Source organism: Malus sylvestris, chromosome 17 (genome assembly GCF_916048215.2).
Source record: "Malus sylvestris chromosome 17, drMalSylv7.2, whole genome shotgun sequence".
In the NCBI taxonomy this organism is placed as follows: Eukaryota; Viridiplantae; Streptophyta; class Magnoliopsida; order Rosales; family Rosaceae; genus Malus; species Malus sylvestris.
The window spans coordinates 14,784,482-14,809,040 of record NC_062276.1 but is presented as its reverse complement, the minus strand read 5'-3'; the positions used below and the strand labels follow the sequence as shown (position 1 = coordinate 14,809,040).

Sequence of the window (24,559 nt, the reverse complement as noted above, 5' to 3'; positions counted from 1 at the left end):
CTATAATAATTATATATACTATAATAATTATACCCCCAAAATATTAACTATAATAATTATATATATATATATATATTAAATTTTAAATTAAATTTTATACCCCTAAAAAAAACTATAATAATTATACGTACAAAATAAATAGATTTAAATCTACATAATAAATATATATATATACACACCATTGAACTTGATGGGATATACGAAACTAATTTCAATGATCAAACCGTCAAACTTGTTTGTATATGCTTCGAGATCGCATACGCCAAAAATCACAAAAAACAAACATTCAGAGATCAAGTAATGAGACAAAACTTTTCGACGGTTATAAAACAAAAAAATCACGATTTAACGGTTATTTTAACTTCGATTTTGATGATTTTTTACAACTACACTTGTTGACCCTATACGAATACAATGAATGAATTCGATCGTCAATTTAAAATATTTACACAAGTGGATACCACAAAATCTTATGTTATACTTAATGAAAGTATAAATAAACTCTAAGTGTTAGTGAATCTATCATTTTGATGGGATACGAATTTTATGAAACTAATTTCAACGATCCAACCATCAATCTTGTTTGTATATGCTTCGAGATCGCATACGCCCAAAATCACAAAAAACAAACATTCAGAGATCAAGTAACGAGATAAAACTTTTCGACGGTTATAAAACAAAAAATCACGATTTAACGGTTATTTTAACTTCGATTTTGATAATTTTTTACAAGTACACTTTTTGACCCTATACGAATACAATGAATGAATTCGATCATCAATTTAAAATATTTACACAAGTGGATACCACAAAATCTTATTTTGTACTTAATGAAAGTATAAATAAACTCTAAGTGCTAGTGAATCTATCGTTTTAATGGGATACGAATTCTATGAAACTAATTTCAACGATCAAACCGTCAAACTTGTTTGTATATGCTTCGAGATCGCATACGCCAAAAATCACAAAAAAAAAAACATTCAGAGATCAAGTAATGAGACAAAACTTTTCGACGGTTATAAAACAAAAAATCACGATTTAACGGTTATTTTAACTTCGATTTTGATGATTTTTTACAAGTACACTTGTTGACCGTATACGAATACAATGAATGAATTCGATCATCAATTTAAAATATTTACACAAGCGAATACCACAAAATCTTATGTTATACTTAATGAAAGTATAAATAAACTCCAAAAGTGTTAGTGAATCTATCGTTTTGATGGGATACGAATTCTATGAAACTAATTTCAACGATCAAACCGTCAAACTTGTTTGTATATGCTTCGAGATTGCATACGCCAAAAATCACAAAAAACAAACATTCAGAGATTAAGTAATGAGACAAAACTTTTCGACGGTTATAAAACAAAAAATCACGATTTAACGGTTATTTTAATTTCGATTTTGATGATTTTTTACAAGTACACTTGTTGACCCTATACGAATACAATGAATGAATTTGATCATCAATTTAAAATATTTACACAAGTGGATACCACAAAATCTTATGTTATACTTAATGAAAGTATAAATAAACTCTAAGTGTTAGTGAATCTATCGTTTTGATGGGATAAAAATTCTATGAAACTAATTTCAACGATCCAACCGTCAAACTTGTTTGTATATGCTTCGAGATCGCATACGCCAAAAATCACAAAAAACAAACATTCAGAGATCAAGTAATGAGACAAAACTTTTCGACGGTTATAAAACAAAAAATCACGATTTAACGGTTATTTTAACTCCGATTTTGATGATTTTTTACAAGTACACTTGTTGACCCTATACGAATACAATGAATAAATTCGATCGTCAATTTAAAATATTTACACAAGTGGATACCACAAAATCTTATGTTATACTTAATGAAAGTATAAATAAACTCTAAGTGTTAGTGAATCTATCGTTTGGATGGGATACGAATTCTATGAAACTAATTTCAATGATCCAACCGTCAATCTTGTTTGTATATGCTTCGAGATCACATATGCCAAAAATCACAAAAAACAAACATTCAGAGATCAAGTAATGAGACAAAACTTTTCGACGGTTATAAAACAAAAAATCACGATTTAACGGTTATTTTAACTTCGATTTTGATAATTTTTTTACAACTACACTTGTTGACCCTATACGAATACAATGAATGAATTCGATCGTCAATTTAAAATATTTACACAAGTGGATACCACAAAATCTTATTTTATACTTAATGAAAGTATAAATAAACTTTAAGTGTTAGTGAATCTATCGTTTTGATGGGATACAAATTCTATGAAACTAATTTCAACAATCAAACCGTCAAACTTGTTTGTATATGCTTCGAGATCGCATACGCCAAAAATCACAAAAAACAAACATTCAGAGATCAAGTAATGAGACAAAACTTTTCGACGATTATAAAACAAAACATCACGATTTAACGGTTATTTTAACTTCGATTTGCATATCCTTGCACATTTAACTTCGATTTAATGGTTATGACTCTTTCATTTTGCATATCCTTGCACATTTAATATTTTGTAATAGACTAGTGTATGGATGTTTTTTTTATTAGGCTCTTATTTTCGAGTGTAGATATAGTACTTAAATGACAAATATGTTTTAATGTTTTGAAGTAATATTTATGTGGTAATGTGTGGTATGTGCAAATTTAAGAAAAAAATATATTTTTCTTAACGGGTCATAACGGGTCATAACGGGTCGGGTCACTTTACCCGTTGGGTAAAGTGACCCGACCTGTTAAGGACCCGTTAAGATAACAGGTATGACACGACACGATCCGTTAAGATAACAGGTGTTACACGAAAACGACACGAACACGACAGACACGACCCGTTTGCCAGGCCTAATTGCAACAATTGTAGTGGCTTAATTGTCTTTTTATTTGTTATATATTCCTATGAAACTCGATTTTAGCCTCACTTTTTCTTGAAAACTCAAATCATTCCACTTAATCCCTTTAAAATTTGGTTTCATCCCACATTGCTTGGATTCTGTCAACTCCGTGAAATTGGCCAATTTGTTGATGTATGAGAAAATTTGACTCCCATTTTACATAATTGACATAATCCATGTAAGGCGTGACGGAAATAAAGTTTTAGAAGTTAAGTAGAACGATTTAAGTTACAAAAAGAAAATGAAATCAATCAAGACACAAAGGAATAATAAAAATAAACCATTTTCTTTTATAACATTGACAATTGCCATAATTATATAACAAATTGACCTTTTGTTTCAACAACTATCACCAACGATATTAGTTAATTTGAGTCAGAAAAGTCCACCGCTCGTGCATTGGCAAAAGCCACAGCAACACACGGAGATGCAGTCGCCCCTCCGGTCGTCGAAAATTCACATATTTGACAAAATGCTTGAATGAAGGTCATTGACGAAATGCTTGAATGAAGGTTACTATCACCGTTGTTGCACTCGACTTTTTTCTTTCTAGACCTAGGCCCAAACGGTATTGTTTTGGGCCTGAGAAAAGAAAAAGAAATGGTCTTATTACTGTGGTTAATATATATATATATATATATATATATATATATACAGGCCCTTTAAGGAAAGTGATCCCTATTTTTCAAAAAAAAAGGGACATCCTCTTGATCGTTAGATTTGACTTTAATGAAATTCTGCGGTTGACATTAAATTACAGGCCACAAAATCTCAACCACATAATTTCATTAAAGCCAGATCTAACGGTCAAGAGAGTGTTCCTATTTTTTTTTGAAAAATGAGAATCTCTTCCCTTAAAGGCTTCATATATATATAACAAAACGGGGGACCACTCGTCCACTATTATACACACACGAACAGTAAAGTGGAGTGCTTGTGTCCAGACAAAAAGAAGACACAAGTTTCTACATTGGAACCAGCGGCCATCAGCATGCCGCCGCCGCCCAGCCAACTCACCACCGTCTTCAGCCACCACAGGCCACCACCTCGCTGACAACAATTGTAACTTGTATGTATTGACAAATTATAACGACATTAAAATTGTCTACTATCTAAAATGGTCTGGCTGTCTACATTTTTTGGACATTTTACCCTTTTAGTTTTTGCCCTTCCTCTCGACAATTCATGACTTTGCCACTATACCTGTGCTAGCATTCTTTTCCCAGCATTGGTGCTAACATTAGTGCTTCTTGTTTGCAATCTGATTTTGTTTACATTAAAATTGTATTAAAATATTTCAATTAAAAACCCTAATCTGGTTTCAGCTGGTTGAGCTCTTAAACCTCGTTTGATGGAGAAAATTAGCTTGAATAGAACTAGTCACCATAGTAAAGGCATTTTAAAGGAAGAAAAAAAATGAATGAACAAATTCCTTTTTGGTCTAAGTTGAAGATTACTCATGAAAAATAGTTCTCCCTTTTAAGGGATGCATTTTTTTCACGAGTAACTATCAACATGGACAAAATAACGAATTTGTCATCTATTTCTTCCTCTAAAATGCCTTTATTACAATGAATAATCATATCAAAGCCATCCCGTCTATCAAACGGTGCCTGCTATATGTTTACAAATCCATTCCAATTCGAGGACCCTGTTTGAAATCATATAGAGTTCGTAATGGCTTAAAAGTTAAAATTGGTTTAGTAGAAAAAAACTTGGACTATGACAAAAAGGTGACTGTTAATTCTAAAAATACACAAAATGATATGATGGAATTCGATCGAAAATTGGGGTTTATATATAGGACAAAGCTCAATATTAACACAATATAATATCTTTACTATTAAAAAGCCAGAACTCTACTTTGGGGTCACAAGACTTTATTAAATAAGAAAAATGGATGGAAAAAAATGGGGGCATGATTTTCGAAGGTGGTAACGGATACTTTAAAATTCACAACCTTGTGCTTTTGCATTACATGGAAGAATTAGCATATATGTATCACTCAGTCTCACCACACCAATTTAGAATACACATCAATACATGTTAGACAAAAAAAAAAAAACTCCAACAACCAACATGCCACGAAAACTAACAAAAGTTGGAAGAATTATTCATGTCTCACAACCAGACACAAACCACAAATAGTATCTCTATATATAAAGCCAGCAGACCCTTTTGGGGTCACGGCTTCACCAAAAAGTTTTGGACAAAAATGTCCCCAAAACAAAAAAAAATTCAAAAGTAACCCAAAATAATGCACTAAATAATGCAGAAGTATTTTCATCATATAAACTGTGTTTTTTAATAATTAATTCTTTTTGTACAGTTTTTTTTAATAATTAGTATCTCACAATAGGTTTGCAATAATGTGATTCAATCAGTTGTTTATTAAATATTATTTTATCTATTTTTAAATATATTCAAACCATCTTAAGAGAAATGTAATGCCGGTTATAAATCGCATGCGTATAATAATGTGATTCAATTAATTGTCAAATAATTTTTTTTTTATTTTAAACAAACTATATTATCTATACTATGTAGTGGGCTTAGCCTCAATGAGCTAACAATAATGTGATTCAATCAATTGTTTATTAAATATTATTTTCTCTATTTTTAAACACTTTGAAAACATCTTAAGAGGCGCGTAGTACCGGTTATAAAAAAAAGGTCTTTCACACGCACATAATAATGTGATTCAAGTGGTTGTCAAATGATTGTTTTTTTCTTTTCAAACAAACGATATTATCTACATTAAGGGGAGGGGTTGGGTGTAGCCTCACAATGGGTTAGCAAAAATATGATTTAATCAGTTATTTGTAAAATATTAGTTTCTCTATTTTTAAGCACGTTCAAAACATCTTAAAAGACGCGTATCGCCGGTGATAAAAAAAGGCCTTTTGCACGCACATAATAATGTAATTTAATTAGTTGTTTGTTAAATATTATTTTATCTACTTTTAAACACTTAGGAGGTGCATAGTGCTAGTTATAAAAAAAGGTTTTTTGCACCCGCATAATAATGTGATTCAATTAATTGTCAAATAATCTTTTTATTTTAACAAATGGTGTTATCTCTATATATAAAGCCAGCAAACCCCTATTGGTCACAGCTTCACCAAAACAATTTGGACAAAAAGGCCCCCAAAACAAAAAAAATTCAAAAGCATCCCAAAATAATGCATCAAATAATGTAGGGGACACTACGAGAGAGGGGGGGGGGTGGGCTTAACCTCACAATGAGCTAGTAATAATGTGATTCTATCAGTTGTTTATGAAATATTATTTTCTCTATTCTTAATGTAAATTCAATAGAATGTAGATGAAAATTGAAAAACCAATTTTATTATGTGGATTCACCTACTTTGATTGGTTTATGAGGGGTTTCTTCTAGCATGGTCTAATATTATTCATTTACTTCAAATATTTGACTTTCTTTTTGTCATAAAAAAAATATTGAAGCAATTCACACATATAAATACATTTAAAACGTGTAAGTCGCACGTTGACACACCCCAACCCGGGATGTCCACTAGGACTTCGAATCAAGTTGTGTTGGCCGACATCTGGAATGTGATGAAACCATAAAGTGTATTGATGTGGAAGATGTGAATAAATTATATACACTAAAACTCAGTTTCGGTTACTGTTCATTAACAGTGCTTTGACGAGTTTGCCCTTTATTTGCCACTCATCTAAGGATTTTATAACGTGTGTTGCACATTGAATTTGCTTATTTACCCCTTCTATACACGTGTTGCTCATCGTGAAGGCAAGAAGGATGGAAAAGCCAGGGCTCTTCCATTTGCTTCCAGAACATATTTCTCCAGTTCTTCCGCTCTCTCGCTCAAGACCCGAACCCCTGGTCTCTGCAAGTAGGTTCGTCTCTGTCTCTCTCACATCTTTTTTTTTTCAAGTCGCTGTCGGATTTCCTTTGCATGAATACTTCTCCGACGTATTTGTTTCTGGTTTAGTTGTGGGTTCTCTTTTCTTTGTTCAAATTTTTGTGATTTCAATTTTAAAAATCTGGGTTATCTTTGTCCAATGGTTTGGTCCATCTTTAGTATTTTCACCAGAGATCTCTGCCAGCACTACTCCTCTCTCGAACTAGGTACGACTCATCATCAAAAACTGTTTTCAGTTTTTCATCTGGGTTTTCTGAATTGTAGGAGGTTTGCTTCCATTTTTCCTGCTCTGGCTTCAAACGGACGCCTAAACCCCTCTACCACTCTTAGCACTTTCTATTCCATCTCCGAGTAAGAGAATCTGATTCCAATAAAAATATCTCTAAAATTTCAATTTTTTTTTTGTCTCAGATTTTACCTCTTCCTCAGTCCCCTGGTGTTCATTATTTGAATTTTTTTTGTGGATAAATTATTGATATTTCGTTGACTTGAATTGATTGAAGCTATTTGTTTGGATGCAGCCATCCCATTACGTCAAATTACAACCCCATTTGGTTCGGGGTTGTGGAATTTGAACTGTTTTGAACCGAATCAGGTATCTTTTTCTTTTATGGAGAAAATTGTTAATTTGAATTTGGTGGTTCATTTAAGAGGCACTTTTTTCTTAATTGCTTGCAATGGTGTTAGGGATTTGCTGCATATTTGCGTATTTAAATGTATTTGTTATGGTTGTAGCTTCTTTATGTTTCGTAATGGGAATAGGTATTCTAAAGTTATTAGATACATATTATTTGAGCAAGATAGAGGAGATTGTTGATAATTTTAATTTATGATACCTTATGTCATAGGCTATTTTTTTCATCCTTCTAATATCGCTTCTAATAATTAAATGTATTTGAATATGAATGGTTTCAAAAACTTGATTCATATAGGATTTAAAGTTTAGGACCTTTGTTCTTAAATAAGGCAATACTCTTCAACTTATTTTCATTGTTTTTATTTGTAGTTCAAACCACGCCTATATTTTGTCCTCTCATTTGCACTAAGACTCATTTACACTAAGACTCTCATTTATTTACATTAACAACTTCCATTTTCCCAATCTGTAATGTAACAGACAAAAGAAAACTTACAGGTGAGAAGAAATGCAGAACCCCACCCTTGGACACCTATTTTGTTACTCATGTGTGCAATATTACTCCACCCTTGGACTATTTTGTTCCTCATTGTAAATAAGGTTGAAAATGAATTTTCATATCTATGTAAATAGTACCTCAACCTTGGACACCTATTTTGTTCCTCATTATATATATATCCTTTTACATGTTTTATATTGCTTTAAAACCTGCTGCAACACGCGGGCATACTTGCTAGTTAAAAGTGCCTAAATACAAGAGTGCGCAGTGAGCGGGTATGAACCCATTTCACACGTGATGATAGAGTATAAGTACAGTACAGTAAAATAGGGTGAGAATTATACCATCGATGGTAATTGTCTACCCCAAGATTTACCGATAATCCTCGTCGGTATGAAAACTCTGCTACTAGAACATGGAGTGGCAAAAAACAAGGGTGAGTGGGCTTGAAAATAAAGTTTTAATAAAAACCTTTTGAAAGCGTTATAACTCCTCGCCGTAAAACCCGTATAGTTTCCAGAAACTAATACTACGTAGGTACGCAAAATGAATACACAGGTGCAGTAAAAACAGAAGCATGACATGCCACAATATCTAGCAATAATAAATGTAAGCCAAGTGTGAGATCAATCTAAACTAACATGCCAGTTGGAGTCACCTAATGTGACATGTACGACTAGACCTATTGCTCATCAATCTATGCTAGCACACTAGTCGGAGTTACCTAGTGTGACCTGTACGACAGGCTGGGTGTATATATGTACACTCTAGTGCTACAATCACGTGAAAGATAGCGCTATGCTCGGGTCACCTACGAGTCGGAGTCGCTTAATGCAACTTATACGACAGGCTAGCACCTAACTTGGATCCAAGGTGAGCGTGAGGTGTGGGAGGTGAACAATCACATGAACGTTGTGCCCTAACCCGGGGTGGGAGCACTAACACCGGAGTGCAACAATGATGAGCTCTAAATGAATATATGCATGCTCAACCATTTCAATCACATAATAACTCACCTGAACTTACCTGCGCCTCCGTAGGATCATTTGGCATAACCACAAATCTCATCACAATGAAATATTTAAATATAACACATTTAAATCATGGCATGCTATGCATAATCAATTTAAAACATTTCTGGAAAATCAAAAGGTATATATATATACACATTATAAAAAGGAAAAAGACCCACTCACCTGAAGTCTGCACTACAACTCCCTAGCACGAATATCGAGGTGTCAAGAACGATCGGTGCTTAGAACAATTATCAAATCACGTCTCAGAATTCTTATCAATAGAACACATAACTTACATATCTTATTCGAGAAGATCCGTACGTCAGATTCCAGATCTGTAAATTTCTAATATCCTCAAATATTACGTACTATAATGTATCAAAGTTTGGTGATGATCTAACGGTCGGATTGTCAATTACTATAATAATTAAGTGACGGACCTTAATGGAACTAGGTTCAAACGACAGAAATTCATCAATCGAACTTCACGTACGGAATTGGAGAATCAAATTTAGCCTAGGAAGGTCAAGGGATGCCTCAGCCCACGTGCCGCCGTACACGGCGGTCGACAGCCCCAACTCGCTTGAAAAATCAACTATTTCTAAAAATTCTCAAACTTCACAAAAATGAAGATCTCAACGAGTAGAACAAATTTTATACCTATGGCCAAGTTCAATTTGGTTGGGAAATGCTTCAAATCCCCACGAACCCATCCGAACCCTAGAATTTGGGTGTTCTTGATTTGTCCTCAAATCAACTCCGACGTTCCAACCAATGATTGGGCATTGTTCTTGAGCTCAAGGGAGGGCTATTGGTGGTGACAATTGAAAGAAATCACTGCAGGAATGGCAGATTCGCTGCCGTGCATCCCTCGGAGCCGATGTGGGTGTTCTTGTGAAACTAGGGGTCAAAAACCCGTCAATCATGGGTGGAAATTGAAGAAAAAGGGCTGGTGAGAAGTTCCCAGATGGTGAATGGCTGCACTTTGGTGGATAAATCGATGGAAAACCGTCGGAATGGCTGCGGAACGGGTCGGGTCAGTGGGGAGGAATTGGGTCAAGGGTGATTTGGTGCTCCCTCACTCTCTCATTTTTCTTCCTTTCTTCTCTTTCCCATTGGTCAATCACCCTCCCCCATCTCTCCATTCGTCCTTACCTCTCCCTCATTTTTCTCCTTTATTTTCCATCTTCATCGACCATCTCTCCTTCCATTCAATCTCAGCGACACACGTGGCTTTCCAGATTTAGCTTCAAAAATATGGAGCCTTCCTGAAAATAATTAATTAACCATTTTGTCCTCAACTTTGTTCGTTAATAACTTCTTTGTTATAACTCCAAATTGTGTTCTGTTTGCACCCACGCATTCGTAGCGATGAGTACTACGAGGATACGCCAAGAAAACGAGTCTTACATGACATGACATGGCAGTCAACGAAAGTCAACCTCCTCGTCTCAAAGGGCAATTTTGTCCTTTCACTCTTCTAAAATTAATAAAATCGTAAAAGTAGGGACGAGTTGTCACATGTGTAGCACATCATAATTCAAAAAATATCTTTTGCACGCGCGTAAGCGCATGTATGAAGGCTAGTTCAAAGAAAATAAATAGGGTCATTTTGGTTCCGATCCTTAATCAACTTAATTGTTAGACTGAAACCTTGTTTGTTTAAATATTTTGACCGATGTCCTTAGCCTCATTTAAGAGACTTAACTCATACATTTATGCATTTAATGTCCAACCAATTATGAAATTTAAACAAATTCAAATAATATTTTTAAAATATAATAAATACTTAAAAATCAATTTTAGAGTAATATTGTTCTTCACAAAAATTATAGCAAAAAAATAATGTACCCACATAATTATTAACATATTAAAAAAATAACTATTGATATATTTTAAAACATAAAATAAAGGGAACTTTAACGAAAAACATCCGGTACCGTTCACTTTAACTAAAACCACATTTTTACACTAAAAAATCAATTCTAGTACTATTCACTTTACCCTTTATTTTGCCCTTATCATTAAAACTCAAAGTTTTCAAGCATTTTTTCATTAGTTTTCCTTTAAATAAATGCATATAATTAGCATGGGTACATTTAGCAAAATTAAAAATGGGTACAAATAAATTAAAAAATATGGGTACAAATACAAATAAAAGTTTAAAAAATATGGGCACAAAAAGGAATTAATATATGGGTACAAATTAAAATTGAAGAGAAAATTGGTACAAATTAAAAAAAGGGTTGCAAATTAAAAATAGGTGTCACGCCCCGATCCTACATACGTACAGGATTGACATGCGACGTCACAAAATACCCGTATATCTAACATACCTCGCCTTCGGGATATGGACAAGCCATAACTCAAAATTCAGATTGCGTAATAATTTTTTGTATACTTTATGACTGCATCTGTAATACCCTAAAAAATTTAAATATATGAGATGGATATTCATAATATGTGGGGAAAAATCGAAAATAAATCGATTTATGATTATAGAAATAGAATTGGGGAATTTTATAGTTTTGTTATTGAAAATTTTATAAGTTACGTAAAGTGTTATCGAGATTTTATGTTATTCCTTGGGGAATTATATTAATTTATTTGAATCTAGTTTTAAATTAAAATAGTTACGAAGTTTGAAGTTGGAAATTAATTATTTAAAATCCGTCGACATTTTTAGGTCACAATTTATATATGTGAATAGAGCTCGACCCCATGAACACGTGGGCGCAAACCATTCATGAAATGGACTTATAACGAAGAAGATATAAACAAACAAAGTCAGGGATGAAATGGTCATTCGACCATTTTCTGGAGAGCTCCAGATCTTTTGGAGCATGGGTGTGTAGCCACGTGGCGGTTGGTGAGTGGTGGAAATGGGCACAGCCCAATCAGAAAAGGAAGAAAGGAGGGAAAGGAGAGAACAAGAGGAAGAAGGGGGAAAAACGAGTCTTTTGACTCGTGAGGCATAACCGGCGGGATTTGTTGTCTCCCGGCCAAATTCCAATGAAATTAAGGTCCCCCATCACCTGAAAATTATCTCTAATCATCTCTTTTACCAATTCCACCACAACTAATCATCTCTTTTACATAATGGAAATTGGTCCCTACAAAGAAATGGTACTAAATTGGAAGTTAAATTGTATGTTATGGAAAAATGAATAATGCTTATAAATTGCTTGTGGGATGAAGGATTTTATTTGGAGTTGTTAACTAAGGATAATAAACTAAATAAGAGTTTTATTTTGGGCCTATCACTAATATTATTATTTCTCGAAATAAAGTAAATATTTCGGGACCGGGGCGTTACAGCATCTAACCTCTTTGTTAGATTGCATACGTACCCTCCGATAGGATCAAGCCATTTGTAGTTTACCATTTTTTAAACTCTGAACTTTTTGTAAAACACTTCCTAGCAGAAAACATAGAGTACACGTCAACCATAAGCGAAACAAGAGTTGTCATCTTGCCATTCTCACGCACATATACTTTCCAACACCATTCCACAATCACATAAATTAATAACTTATACAATATACCAAAATGCAGGGCTAGAGTGACACAGTTTGGCCGAAGTCTACATATCTGAAGCTTTCTCAATTTAGACCAATCCAACGAATCAACGAAGTCAAGGAGATGATTTCGGACCACTCAACGAAATCCAACAACATTAGGTTACAGACCACTCAACGAAATTGCGGAGTAGAAGGGATTCTGGACCTCTTAACGGAATTCGAGTGGATACAATTTTGGACCACTTAACAAAATCGCTGAGTACAATTGATATCAGACCACTCAACGAAATCCAAAGCAGAAGGATATGATTCCGGACCATTCAACATAATCGCGGAGCACGAGGGATTCCGGACCACTCAACGGAACCCCAGTGGAACCCGGTTTTGGACCACTCAACGGAACCGAGTGGAAGTCCAAAAAACATAACAACGGCTCAAAGAAACAAGACATGAATCAAGTTACTCAATTTAGAACGGCTCAACAAAACGAGAAATGAAACAATGAAACAAGATATGAAATAAGCTCTCACATTTCATCAAACAATTCAATAAGCACTTCAAATCACATTTCACAACTATCATCAATGCACAAGTCAAATCATATTTAATAAAAATAAATCAATGGCTAAATATAAATAATAAAAAAAAGTCACATTTCAATAGAAATCACATTTATAAAATCAAGTGATATCCACAAAGGATACTAAATACGAAATTAGGGTAATAACCATATCACATATCTTAAAGTCACTTACTAACCAATGTAGGCCTACTAGACTTCATTTAGTATCCAGTAGTACTAATTTTAGTATTTAAGAACGATTCGAGACATGTGCTGGAAGTAACTCTCTGTCAACGGTAAAGTCCACCAACCTGCGTAATTCGATCTAGAACATCCGTCTGCAGATTTTTTATCCGTAATTTTTCAAGAGTCTCATTAATCTTCTAGAACAATATCCTAAAATTTTGGAACAATCCAACGGTCAGATCTCCGACAATCATTAAAATTAAGAGGCGGTCAACGTTTTATTTTACAAACTTAGAAGTTCAATTTGGGAAGATCCATACGTCGGATTCCCGATTTGTAAGTTACTAAAGTCCTCAAATATTATGTACTATAACGCATTAAAGTTTGGTGACGACCCAACAGTTAGATTGTCGATGGTTAAAATGATCAAGTGGCGGAACTTAACGAAACTATGTTCGAATGATGGGATTTCGTCCATTGCATGTCACATATAGGAATTAAATACGTCCTTGAAAAGTCTGTTTAGTTCATTAAGGGCTTTTTCGTCCTTTTACTTATTGAAAAAAAAAAAAAACTATACGCCGTAATTATAAACGCGTCGAAACTAAGAATACTAAATACGTAATTTTAAATAGTGAAATCCGGAGACGGGATTTCACAATGGGTACAAACTAAAAATAAAAATAAAAATATGTGATAAAAATTTAACCATAAATATAAATATAAAAAATGTAACATTTCTAACACTAAATGAATATATTTAGAAAAAAAATATCTTATTATTGAAATAATTAATGACGTTTATTAAAATCTAAGGATCATGATAAAAAATTGAAAAAAAAAAAATTTAATCAATGAAGTAGAAAAAACATGGATGAAAATCTAATTTTTTCTAAAAACATTTCTTTTTGCTAAATTCAAAGTTTATTTCCTTGTTCAAACACACTGTAATTTCCAACCCCTTGACCAGCAAGTTGCAACCTTGACTTGACTCTCTCTCTCTCTCTCTCCAACAATCCGAAAGATCCAAATATCCACAAACCCGTCGTCTACCAATCTCCAATCTGGCACCCAAAATTTGAATAGCTGAAGGGAAAAAAACCCACGATTTGGATTCTGAAATGGAAAATTTCTCGGGCGAACTCACGATTTGAGTGCAGGTCTGTCTGTCTGTCTCTCCCAAATTTGCTAGTTCTGTGCTGGGTTTATGTTAAAGTGGATATCCAAATCCTACTATACACGCTAACCTCTCTCTTCCTTCCTTCTTATGGTGGCGTTGAAAGAAAGGGGATCACCATCGTCTCCACCATCATGACCATCATCATGATTTCAAGATTAGAAAATGTCCAACACCAACAGCCACTACCAGCCGCCCACAAAGTAAGCGCTCCTTCCCTCCCCTTTTATTTATTATTATCTCCTCCCCATGTCAACGTCACTTGTCTCACACACCCATTGCTCTCTCTCTCCCCCCCCCCCCCCCCCCCTCTCCTGGGTCAATTGCCCTATTGGGGTTTCTTCTTTTGTTTTCCTGCCATCCCAAAAACCCAATTCCCCCCGCCCTCTGCACCAGGTAGATATAGCTCTCTCTGTCATCTCTCAGGCATTTATTCGAACACCTGCTGGGCGTTCTAGATTGGTACTATTCCTGCTGCTGCTTCTTCTATGATTCCAATAGATTGTGGTTATAGTATTGATGGTGATGTGATTGAGTGAGAGAGAGAGAGTCTTCATGTCTTCTTCTCTTGTTCGGATGAAACACGACAAGCAGAAGGTGAAGGTCCCAGCAATACCAACACCACCAACCTTTCGTCTTCTCTGCTATTTGGGTCAATGGGTTCTCGTCCTTCTTATTCTTCCTTGCTCTGCCTCTGCTGCCTGCGACCGGCTCGATCGCGACGCTCTTTTGTCCTTGCCCTTCAACACACCGTTGAATTGGTCTGCTTCCACTGACTGCTGCCTTTGGGATGGAGTCACCTGCGATCCGGTTGAGCACAGCCGCGTCGTCCGGCTTTCTCTGCCCAGGAGAGGCTTATCCGGTGTCGTCTCTCCGGCCATCACCAACCTCACCCGTCTCACCCGTCTCACCCACCTCAATCTTTCCCACAATTCCCTCCTGGGTTCTCTCCCAGACGACTTGCTTTCTTCCCTCCCAAGTATTGCGGTCATTGACTTGAGCTTCAATCGTCTCATCGGCCGCTTCCCACAATCCTCCAATGAAAGCAGCCACCTGCAGATTATAAACTTGTCCAGCAACTTCTTCAATGGAACAATCCCAGCTTCGATCCTCGTCCCTTCAGTGTCGGTTTTCAATGTCAGCAACAACAGCTTTTCGGGACCGATACCGGTCAGCAATGGCGGGAATCACACTTCCCTTACCTTCTTGGACTTGTCCTTCAATAAATTCACTGGCCCAATTCCCCCAGGAATCGGATTGTGTTCGAGGCTCCAAACTTTTCGGGCAGGTTTCAATACCCTTAATGGTTATCTCCCTGATGAAATTTTTATGCTTGCTGATCTCCAACAGCTCTCTCTGCCTGTAAATATTCTCTCTGGACCCATCAGTGATGGCATCATGAACCTCACCAATCTCAGGATCCTCGAGCTTTATTCGAACAACTTCTTTGGTCAAATCCCTGGGGATATTGGTAACCTTTTCAGGTTGGAGAATCTGCTCCTACACATCAACAACTTCACTGGTGCCTTGCCTCCGTCCCTCACCAACTGCACAAATCTATCCACTTTGAATTTGCGGGTTAACAACTTGACTGGACAGCTCTCTGCCTTCAATTTTTCTACTCTCCAACGCCTCGCCACTCTGGACCTTGGCGACAACAACTTCATTGGTGAGTTACCTCAAAGCCTCTACTCTTGCAAGTCCTTAACTGCTATTAGATTGGCCAGCAACCAGCTCACAGGCGAGATATCACCTCAAATAGTCGCGTTAGAATCATTGTCTTTTCTGTCCATCTCTACCAACAACCTGACAAATGCCGCGGGGGCTTTTAGGAATCTGAAGGGTTGCAAGAATCTGACCACTCTAGTCTTGTCGAAGAATTTTTGGAATGAGCCTTTGCCAGATGATAAAAGCCTTGGAGACCCAGTTGGATTCCAAAAGCTTCAGGTTTTTGCTATTGGGGGTTGCCAATTCACAGGTCAAGTACCCACATGGCTAGCCAATGTTACAGCTCTTGAAGTTTTAGACTTGTCGTTTAATTTTATAACCGGTTCTATCCCCGGTTGGTTGGGTAGTCTGCGCAACCTTTTCTACGTAGATTTGTCTAATAACCTCCTTAGAGGAGGATTTCCTCTTGAGTTCTGCGGGATGCAAGCTTTGACATTGAAAGAGGCTAGTGATGTAGTGGACAGAAGTTATCTAGAGTTGCCCGTCTTTGTGAAGCCCAACAGTGCTACTAATCAGCAGTACAATCAGTTGTCCAACCTCCCCCCGGCAATATATTTGGGTAACAACAGCCTTACTGGCAGTATCCCCATTGAGATTGGTCGATTGAAGTATATTCATGTGTTGGACCTCAGTCATAACAACTTCACTGGCAGCATCCCGGAACAGATTTCTAACCTGACCAACTTAGAGAAATTGAACCTCTCCTATAACCATCTATCCGGTGAAATCCCTGCTTCTCTCAAAGGTCTGCATTTCTTGTCTTCCTTCAGTGTGGCATACAACGATCTTCAGGGACTTGTACCATCTGGAGGTCAGTTTGATACTTTTATGAACTCCAGCTTTGAAGGGAATGCTAGACTATGTGGCCCTCCAACTGCTCACATCACCTGCCCTCAACCTTTATCACCTGCTGATCGAAGATCTAACAGAAGCCTTCTTATTGGACTCACCTTTGGGATCTGTTTTGGCATTGTATTTATTGTTGTCATGCTAGTAGTTTGGATGTTGTCTAATAGAAAAATCATTCCCGGAGGAAATACTGACAAGACGGATTTCGAGACCATGTCTAGCCAATCTACTGCTGTTGCTCCTGAGCTTGACAAGGATACCAGCTTAGTCATACTGTTCCCAACCAAGACCAATGAAATCAAGGATCTTAGTATAACTGAAATCTTGAAGGCGACTGACAATTTCAGTCAAGCAAACATCATCGGGTGTGGAGGTTTTGGTCTGGTTTACAGAGCAACGTTGGCAAATGGAACCAGGCTAGCTGTTAAGAAACTCTCTGGGGACTTGGGTCTGGTGGAAAGGGAATTCACAGCAGAGGTTGAGGCACTGTCCACTGCCCAACATGAGAATCTGGTTTCCCTGCAAGGTTATTGCGTGCATGATGGCGTTCGCCTATTAATGTATTCGTATATGGAGAATGGAAGTCTGGATTACTGGTTACATGAGAAAGTGGATGGTCCTTCCCAATTAGATTGGCCAATTCGACTGGATATTCTGCGAGGAGCAGGTTGTGGGTTGGCTTACATGCACCAAATATGTGAGCCGCACATTGTGCATCGTGATATCAAGTCAAGCAACATCCTCCTGGATGATAAATTTCAAGCACATGTTGCTGATTTTGGATTGTCCCGGTTGATTCTTCCGTACCAGACTCATGTTACAACCGAGCTTGTTGGAACTCTTGGTTACATTCCTCCAGAGTATGGACAAGCATGGGTGGCTACTTTGAGAGGAGATATGTACAGTTTCGGGGTTGTCATGCTTGAGCTGCTAACCAGAAAAAGGCCTTTTGAGGTATGCAAGTCAAGGGGGTCAAGAGAGTTGGTTGGCTGGGTGCAGCAAATGAGGAGAGAAGGCAAACCTGAGGAAGTTTTCGATCCTCTCCTGAGAGGGAAAGGCTTTGAAGAAGAGATGTTGCAGGTTCTTGATGTGGCTTGCTTGTGTGTCAACCAGAACCCTCTTAAGAGACCGACGATCAAGGAAGTTATCAATTGGCTGAAAGATGTAGGGACATCCCAGCAACACGAAGATAAAAACTAGTAAAATTTTTTTTTTCCTTTGACACTTGTTAAGAAAGTATTTATATATATACTTGCACATAAATATTTTGGGTTTATTGTCGCAGAATTTCATCACATTACTTGTGTAAATGATATTTGCTTTAAACATCTATGAGGCAGTTATAGTTTTGTGTAAACCTGAGGCTCGCATTTCCAACTCTTTCATTACAGAAAACTTGAATTTTTGCACAAAATCGTTCTTTCTGTCAATAGACTTTCACCCCTTCTCTGAACTGGAATCGCGCAGAAGAACCTGCTTGTGATATTCGTACATTGGATTGTTAGCAATTGATTGCATTGTCATTCATTCGATTCATTGATGAACATAATATATAAAAGAAATAAATGTCTATTGAAATCTTTTGTAATCAGTCTTTTACTGTTAGATTCTCTGTAAATTTCTAAATTTTGAGACACCTGCTGATGCACACATCACTAGTTCTGTTAATCCGGAGTGTGAATTGCACAAATCTTTGGGAATACAGAATTGCAGATGTCACTGAACATTTCGGTATGCTTACTTAATTGGTTTTACTCATTCCTGATATGAATAGATTATCTCTGCCATGATTATATGATATATAGAGTTTTTTTTTTTTTTTTTCTTTCTTCTTTCGTGAAAAGAAAGACGATGTTATTGATACTGATATTCAAGTACAATCAGAATCGCGAAGGAGAACATCCTTAATTAAGTCAGGAGGAACGTTGCTCCACACTATCACACCGCAGAGTCTTGGATTTGGATTTGAAAAGGCGAAAGCTCACAAGAGTGATGTCTGCATTGCCACCTTCATGAGGTAAGACATCACTAAAGAGTATGGGGGAGGCAAAGAGGTTTGAAAAATTCTTGGTGCACAACTTTTGTGGGAAAATGCTTTGGTGAGTCATTGATTCTGCATAATATATGGAAAACTTTTGCTGATTTGACAGCATGTTTGGTTTCTGTAATTTTCAAAATTCTCCAACTTTAATGTGTTTTTCCTTGCATGATTTAGATGTGTTTCTTTTTACTTAGCAGGACAGTAAGTGGCTACAGAAAAACAAACTAGTTTGTAGCTTTTGCACGTCATATCAGTAGCTTGCAGAAGAGGCTTCCAGATTTCAGATAAATTTAAATTAAAGAAATATACAAGTTTCGAATCGGAAAGCAATTTTTAAACTCACGTTTTTTAAGTTTTCTCTTCTTGCACTGAGTCTGCTTCGCTTTTTAGCCTTTAAATTGAAAAAAATCAAGAAAGATAAATGAACTAGTACTAAAACAAAAGGAGAAGTGCCAAAGTGAGGAAATGATGTTGTTTTCGAATTATTTACTTAATATAATGGACAATCTCATCTTCTACTCCTTTTTTAGTGTATTTTCACGAATATTTTGAAAAACGAATTCTAACACAAACGTGAGAAGAAAAAGCTTCTGAAGAAAAAGAAGTTATTGCAATGTCATTATGTCGTAATTCCCCCTTTACTTCCAAATTAAATTCTCACATCAATGGAATTAATCACAAATTTGCTAGTAACTAATATCTATGATCACTCAGTACTACAGTTTTGTGATATTTCTTTTCACTTGTAAGGAAGAAGTATTAGGTTCGAAGCTCGTGGATAGCGAATTCGATGCTAAATTAGGTTGCTCATTGTATAACTTAACCGAACTATTCCCTCGCTTTAGTTTTAAATATATTATTGTACTAAAAAAATATATCCATGACCAACCAAAGCTTTTTTGGCCGTATTCTAAGTTCGTTTTGCTAAAGAGCGACCGAAAGAAGTTTCTATTTATAGCATTGAAAGCCCTAAACAGACTTCATTTCTTTGCTACGTAACATGTCTCATTTCAAATCTGGATCTTTTCAACCGATTTATTAGTGTTCAAATGTGTTACCCTTGTACGCTCAAGTTTTATATCTTTTTAAATATTTAATCGATTCACTAGTGCTGAAATGTGTGATATTGTTACACCCAAATTTAATATATTTTTTCTCGTAACTTAAATTAAATTAAAACATCGCTTGAACTATTTCAAATTATGTTCAGTGATCATTTTGAATTATTGTTTCGTTTCGTTTGTTTTTGTTTACATAATGCTTTGACATCCTTTACTTCATTGTGAAGACTAAATTTAGTAAATTAAATGAAATGAAAGTTGATGATTCAATTATTATTTAAGTGTTGATTAACGTGTTTATTTCTTATTGACGATACATTATTTAGTTTCCAAATTTAGATTACTCCATCTTAAAAAAAAAGACAGAAAAATGAGTCAATATGCTAAACAGTTCACACCGAAGAAAGAGATGAAGCAGACGGCTCACGGCGCTGCTCTGCGTGATATGGGCGGCGACACTCCTCTACGGAAGCGGTAGATTAAGCACAGGATTATTTACACCGTAGTTGGTTTAAAGACACGATTAATAGTTTAAGTTTGAAAACATGATTGGTGGTAAAGATTTAGGGAGCGTTTGTTTGCTCACACTAAGTGGGATTGGACTAGACTAGACTAGCTGTTAGTTCAATACTGTGTTTGTTCCATGCTGGGACTAACATTAATGAGACTAAAGGGGACTAGTATAGACAAAATCCTTCATTAAGAGGTCTTAATGAGACCCCCAATAACCATGGGACTAGCTAAGACTATCTAGCTAAGACTATCATCTTTCGTCCTCGTCATGCTCAACAACCACTCCCGATAGACTCATCGTCATCTCCGGTCACTTAGATCATAATAAAATATTAATAATTTATATATTAAATAATATAATATTAGAATTTGTTATTATCCAGCTTCTTAGTCCAACACTGCACCAAACGCTTCACTAAGTTAGTCCAGCTTAGTCCTTGAAGTTAGTCCAGTCCGAGATAGTCCGGCGCAACAAACGCCCCCTTAGATTACAAGGCAGGACAGGAATATCCTTGTTTAGATTTTATCTAATATATTGTCAGCCATTATTTGGTCATTCATTTGATGAATCTACAAACTTCCCCAAACTTGACAGCATATCCATTGACATCCCATTTGAATTTTCTGTCCCACCTTCATTAGAGAGCCCATCCAATATCCATGGTGAGTGGGTCACAAGATTGGATGTGGAATTTGCTGTTTGTAGTGGAATTTCACACCTTGTGTGTATGTGAGTAGGGGTCCAAGAAGGATGTAGAACTTACTGTTTATAATGGATGTGCTTTTACCAAGTTTATAATGGATTTCATACAATTGTTTTAGGAGAGCAGCTTTCCTGCAACGGGTTATCACCCTTTCTGCATCTCTTATCATATGATTAAGGAGAGATGCAAAGAGAAACAGAGAGGGCTATATTTCCATTGCATGTCAATTTTACGCTTATTTAGAGTCACATAATCTTTCCTAATCCAAACAATCACAAAGTTGGAATTGAGAGTTTTGAGTCAACGACTTATCTAATTATGGTTACATTCCAATCCAAATGACAATCATTGCAAAACCCATAATTACAAATTATTACTCTTTTTTGGACAATCCAAGATGTTGGCTCCATTACTATTTCAACATCCCCAACAAACCCATGGTTACAAGCCTTATATTCTCCAACATTGACAAGGAGGGTGAAAACATTTTCTCCCCTAAAAACTCCAAAGAAATTAGGGAAAAGGAAAAAGTGAGAGAAAAAAAAAAGGAAAATGGAAAAAGCAAACACCAGTTGTACTTGTAAATATTGACTATTGAAGCAGCAATGAGTCAATCAAACAGGCCTTTCAGACACAGATACCCCTCCATGTCAGCTACATCAGTGTCCATGCTTTGAAGGTCTGGCTAGTTAAAAACCAAGCGTGTGGGCATAAATTTTAACTTCTTCTGTGCTCCGAAAACTTAAATTGGGTTGGCCCCCAATTAGGTAAAAAAACTGAGTAGTGGCACTCCAGAGCAAGGAGAAGATAACCCATATAACAATTGAAACCAAACCAGATCAGCAGAAACAAGCATCTTCCATGGAGTAGTGTAGTGTAGGTACAAGGAAAAAAGGTTAAAGTAAGACCGGACGGTGAGGTTTAGTGTGTTCTAAGCGTCATACGTATATATGTGACATCTCTATAACAACATGCATGCAAGATGCATCATATAAGAATGATGGATCTCGTAAACATGTTGTTAGAGGAAGAAACGTCAGCTATGACGGGCTAAGTTTTGTTGGATAAGGTGAAAAGAAGAGAAAGAAATTAGCTAGTCATCTCCTTGAATGTACCAGCAAAGGAGCATGGTGGCACAGCGGCGTAGGATGTAAATGCGGGCACGTTGCTCCTTCACCAAGGCAGCGCATTTCCGGCTAAAACCGTTGCTGATTCGCTTCGATTGAGCCTTGACTGTGGCTGATTCACCCTGGTTGCATTGTACTTGAACCATATCCATGACTGATGATGGCTAGGCTAGCTGAAAGGTGATGTTTTGAAATGAAAATAGAAAGGAAAAAAGAAAGAAAAACAAAGAAACAAAGCTCAGGGGAGCTTGAAGGAGTAGAGTGTAGGGTAAGATGGTAGGAAGTATATATACAATTTCAAAGCATGGAGTTGACTGAAGTTTGAAGGATGTGAACATGGTCAGGCTCGGAAACTGAGGGATATGCAGCCTCAGCAGCATAGTTTTCTATGAAGAAGGGGGAGTGAACGTGGGGTTCAATGTAATAAAAAATTGGAAATTAATTGCATCCACCTTGTGGCTCCCTCAATTATAAACGGGTGCATTTTTCACATCACTCTTGAGGGGTGATAAATACAACAATGATAAATAAAGGAAAATTTTATTTAAACCTATCTAACTTATTTCTACATTCAACTTACTCTTTTCACCCATTTGATTTTTAACTAAACTATTAATATCTCTTTAAACCCAAATTTCATACCTAATATACCCCCATAAATCCAATTCAATATGTGGATTTATTTTTACACCCATTTGATTTTTAGAAGCTAAATAGACCTGGGAACTCCTCCTCGGCCACTTTATTTTCTCGTAGAAGCTCATAATTAAGCAGCAGAGGAGGAGAAGACAGCATAAAAATACTTACTGTGCAAATACTTTATAGACAATTAATTGCACAGTAAGTTTTTTTTACTGTGCAAATACTTAACATCTTTTGTGATGATATTGTTTGATAAATAAATATAATGAAATAGATCATACAATTGTTGTTTTTGAAGAATACGATATGAAAAAGATAGCATAAAAATGAGGCAATCTAAAGATAAATGGATAAATTAGTGAAATAGAGCATGCACCAACAGTAATGCAGTGCAATAAGCAACTCAATGAAGTGGAGTCAACCTCATTAAGAATCGCAAGTGATTTATCTCTCTCATCTGATAAGTTGAGCAATCGAGACTGAAGCTCCCTCGCTTTAGTTGCTAAAATTGCTAGTTGCTAAAATTGCTTTCTTCCCAAAGACTTCTCTAGCATGCTGCACAGAAAGAATATAACCTCAGTTATGATGCACCCTTAATTAAAATTAGCAGAACTCAGAATCCATTAACTTCAAACTTTAATCACATTTCACAAAATACAACTATGTCATTTGCGTCTTTTGCACGTGCCAACATCCGTTTAAGCTTCTCCACCTTGACCATGATATCCAAACCTCCCCTAGAAGCTTCCTCTTGAACAATATCCACTGCTTTCTCCTGGACCTCCACTTCTCTCATCATGTTGATGACCGATTCCATGGCTGAAAATAGGGTTTTCTGCAACATTGTTAAACGATTAGGAACTCTATCATCGGGGAGGAGAGAAAAAATGGTGCCGCCAAAAACTAACTCCATGACAATGGTGGGTCAGCAAAATAACACAAGCAAAACATTAAGAATACGCTTTCAAATATCAAAACAAGATTTATTATCCCAAGATAATACATATTATTGGTAAAAAAAAACAAATACCTGCTTGTACGGTGGAGTCCCAGGACTCTGAACCTGCACAAGATTGACAACAAAAAATGACTGTAGCCAAGTTAGGGAACTCACTAAGAACATCGAGGACAGCTGCATCGGCATCGAAGGGATGTTCAATAGCAATAGCCCTTAGAATGCGAAAATCAACCTGAGCCGAATCAGAAGAAATAATATGGATGGTCAGTTACAGTCAAAAGTAAACACAATCATTTACGAACCCCAGCCTGTAAAATAAAAGCTTCTCTCTCAACTCTCAGATTTATATGCAAGGAGGAGGAAAAGAAACCCGAATTTTACAAGAGTCAAAAGTTGATCAAAATCCTGGTCTGAGAAAACCCTATTGAGATTTCAGCTAAATGGAAACCAGAACATGAAAAGAATTGCAGGGTTTAATAAGACTGCTGAAGAACAGAGTGAGATTGTGAATCGTGATCATAGAGAG

At 36.2% G+C, this 24,559-nt stretch overlaps 2 protein-coding genes and 1 long non-coding RNA gene across 8 annotated transcripts in view; all 3 read left to right on the top strand.

The window, feature by feature from the left end:
• The window catches only part of LOC126610747 (tyrosine-sulfated glycopeptide receptor 1-like), a 38,456-nt gene extending 20,112 nt beyond the window's left edge, over positions 1-18,344 (top strand). The window contains exons 1-2 of one of the 4 annotated variants that reach the window (XM_050278868.1): positions 14,164-14,393; positions 14,517-18,344. In XM_050278868.1, coding sequence (XP_050134825.1) covers positions 14,966-18,187 — 3,222 coding nt within the window. In that variant the 5' untranslated portion in view covers positions 14,164-14,393; positions 14,517-14,965 and the 3' untranslated portion in view covers positions 18,188-18,344. Of the gene's footprint in view, positions 1-14,163; positions 14,394-14,516 lie in introns of those variants that run through there. The other 3 variants (XM_050278871.1, XM_050278870.1, XM_050278869.1) reach the window with 3 other exon arrangements.
• LOC126610750 (uncharacterized) overlaps positions 1-19,201 on the top strand; it is a 38,959-nt gene extending 19,758 nt beyond the window's left edge. The window contains exon 2 of the long non-coding RNA XR_007618615.1: positions 18,872-19,201. This is a non-coding gene — a long non-coding RNA (uncharacterized LOC126610750). The remainder of the gene's footprint in view (positions 1-18,871) is intronic.
• On the top strand, positions 6,663-8,102 carry LOC126610749 (uncharacterized). Of its 3 annotated transcripts, none has more exons than XM_050278875.1 (3): positions 6,663-6,786; positions 7,077-7,163; positions 7,334-7,684. In XM_050278875.1, exons 1-3 carry the CDS (start codon positions 6,689-6,691, stop codon positions 7,395-7,397), a joined length of 249 nt encoding a protein of 82 aa, XP_050134832.1. In that variant the 5' UTR covers positions 6,663-6,688; the 3' UTR covers positions 7,398-7,684. The 3 variants fall into 3 exon arrangements, 2 of the variants coding, with proteins under 2 accessions (XP_050134832.1, XP_050134831.1); XM_050278874.1 differs by having other exon boundaries at positions 6,972-7,163; XR_007618614.1 differs by adding an exon at positions 7,930-8,102 and having other exon boundaries at positions 6,664-7,163; positions 7,334-7,407.
• Positions 19,202-24,559: the final 5,358 nt, after the last annotated feature.

Excerpts from the sequence above, each read along its gene's own strand:
- LOC126610749 (XM_050278874.1), top strand. The coding sequence starts at position 6,689 with ATGGAAAAGCCAGGGCTCTTCCATTTGCTTCCAGAACATATTTCTCCA. Across the intron at positions 6,787-6,971 it reads CCCCTGGTCTCTGCAAGTAG|TATTTTCACCAGAGATCTCT; the intron begins GTTCGTCTCTGT and ends GTCCATCTTTAG. Across the intron at positions 7,164-7,333 it reads ACTTTCTATTCCATCTCCGA|CCATCCCATTACGTCAAATT; the intron begins GTAAGAGAATCT and ends GTTTGGATGCAG.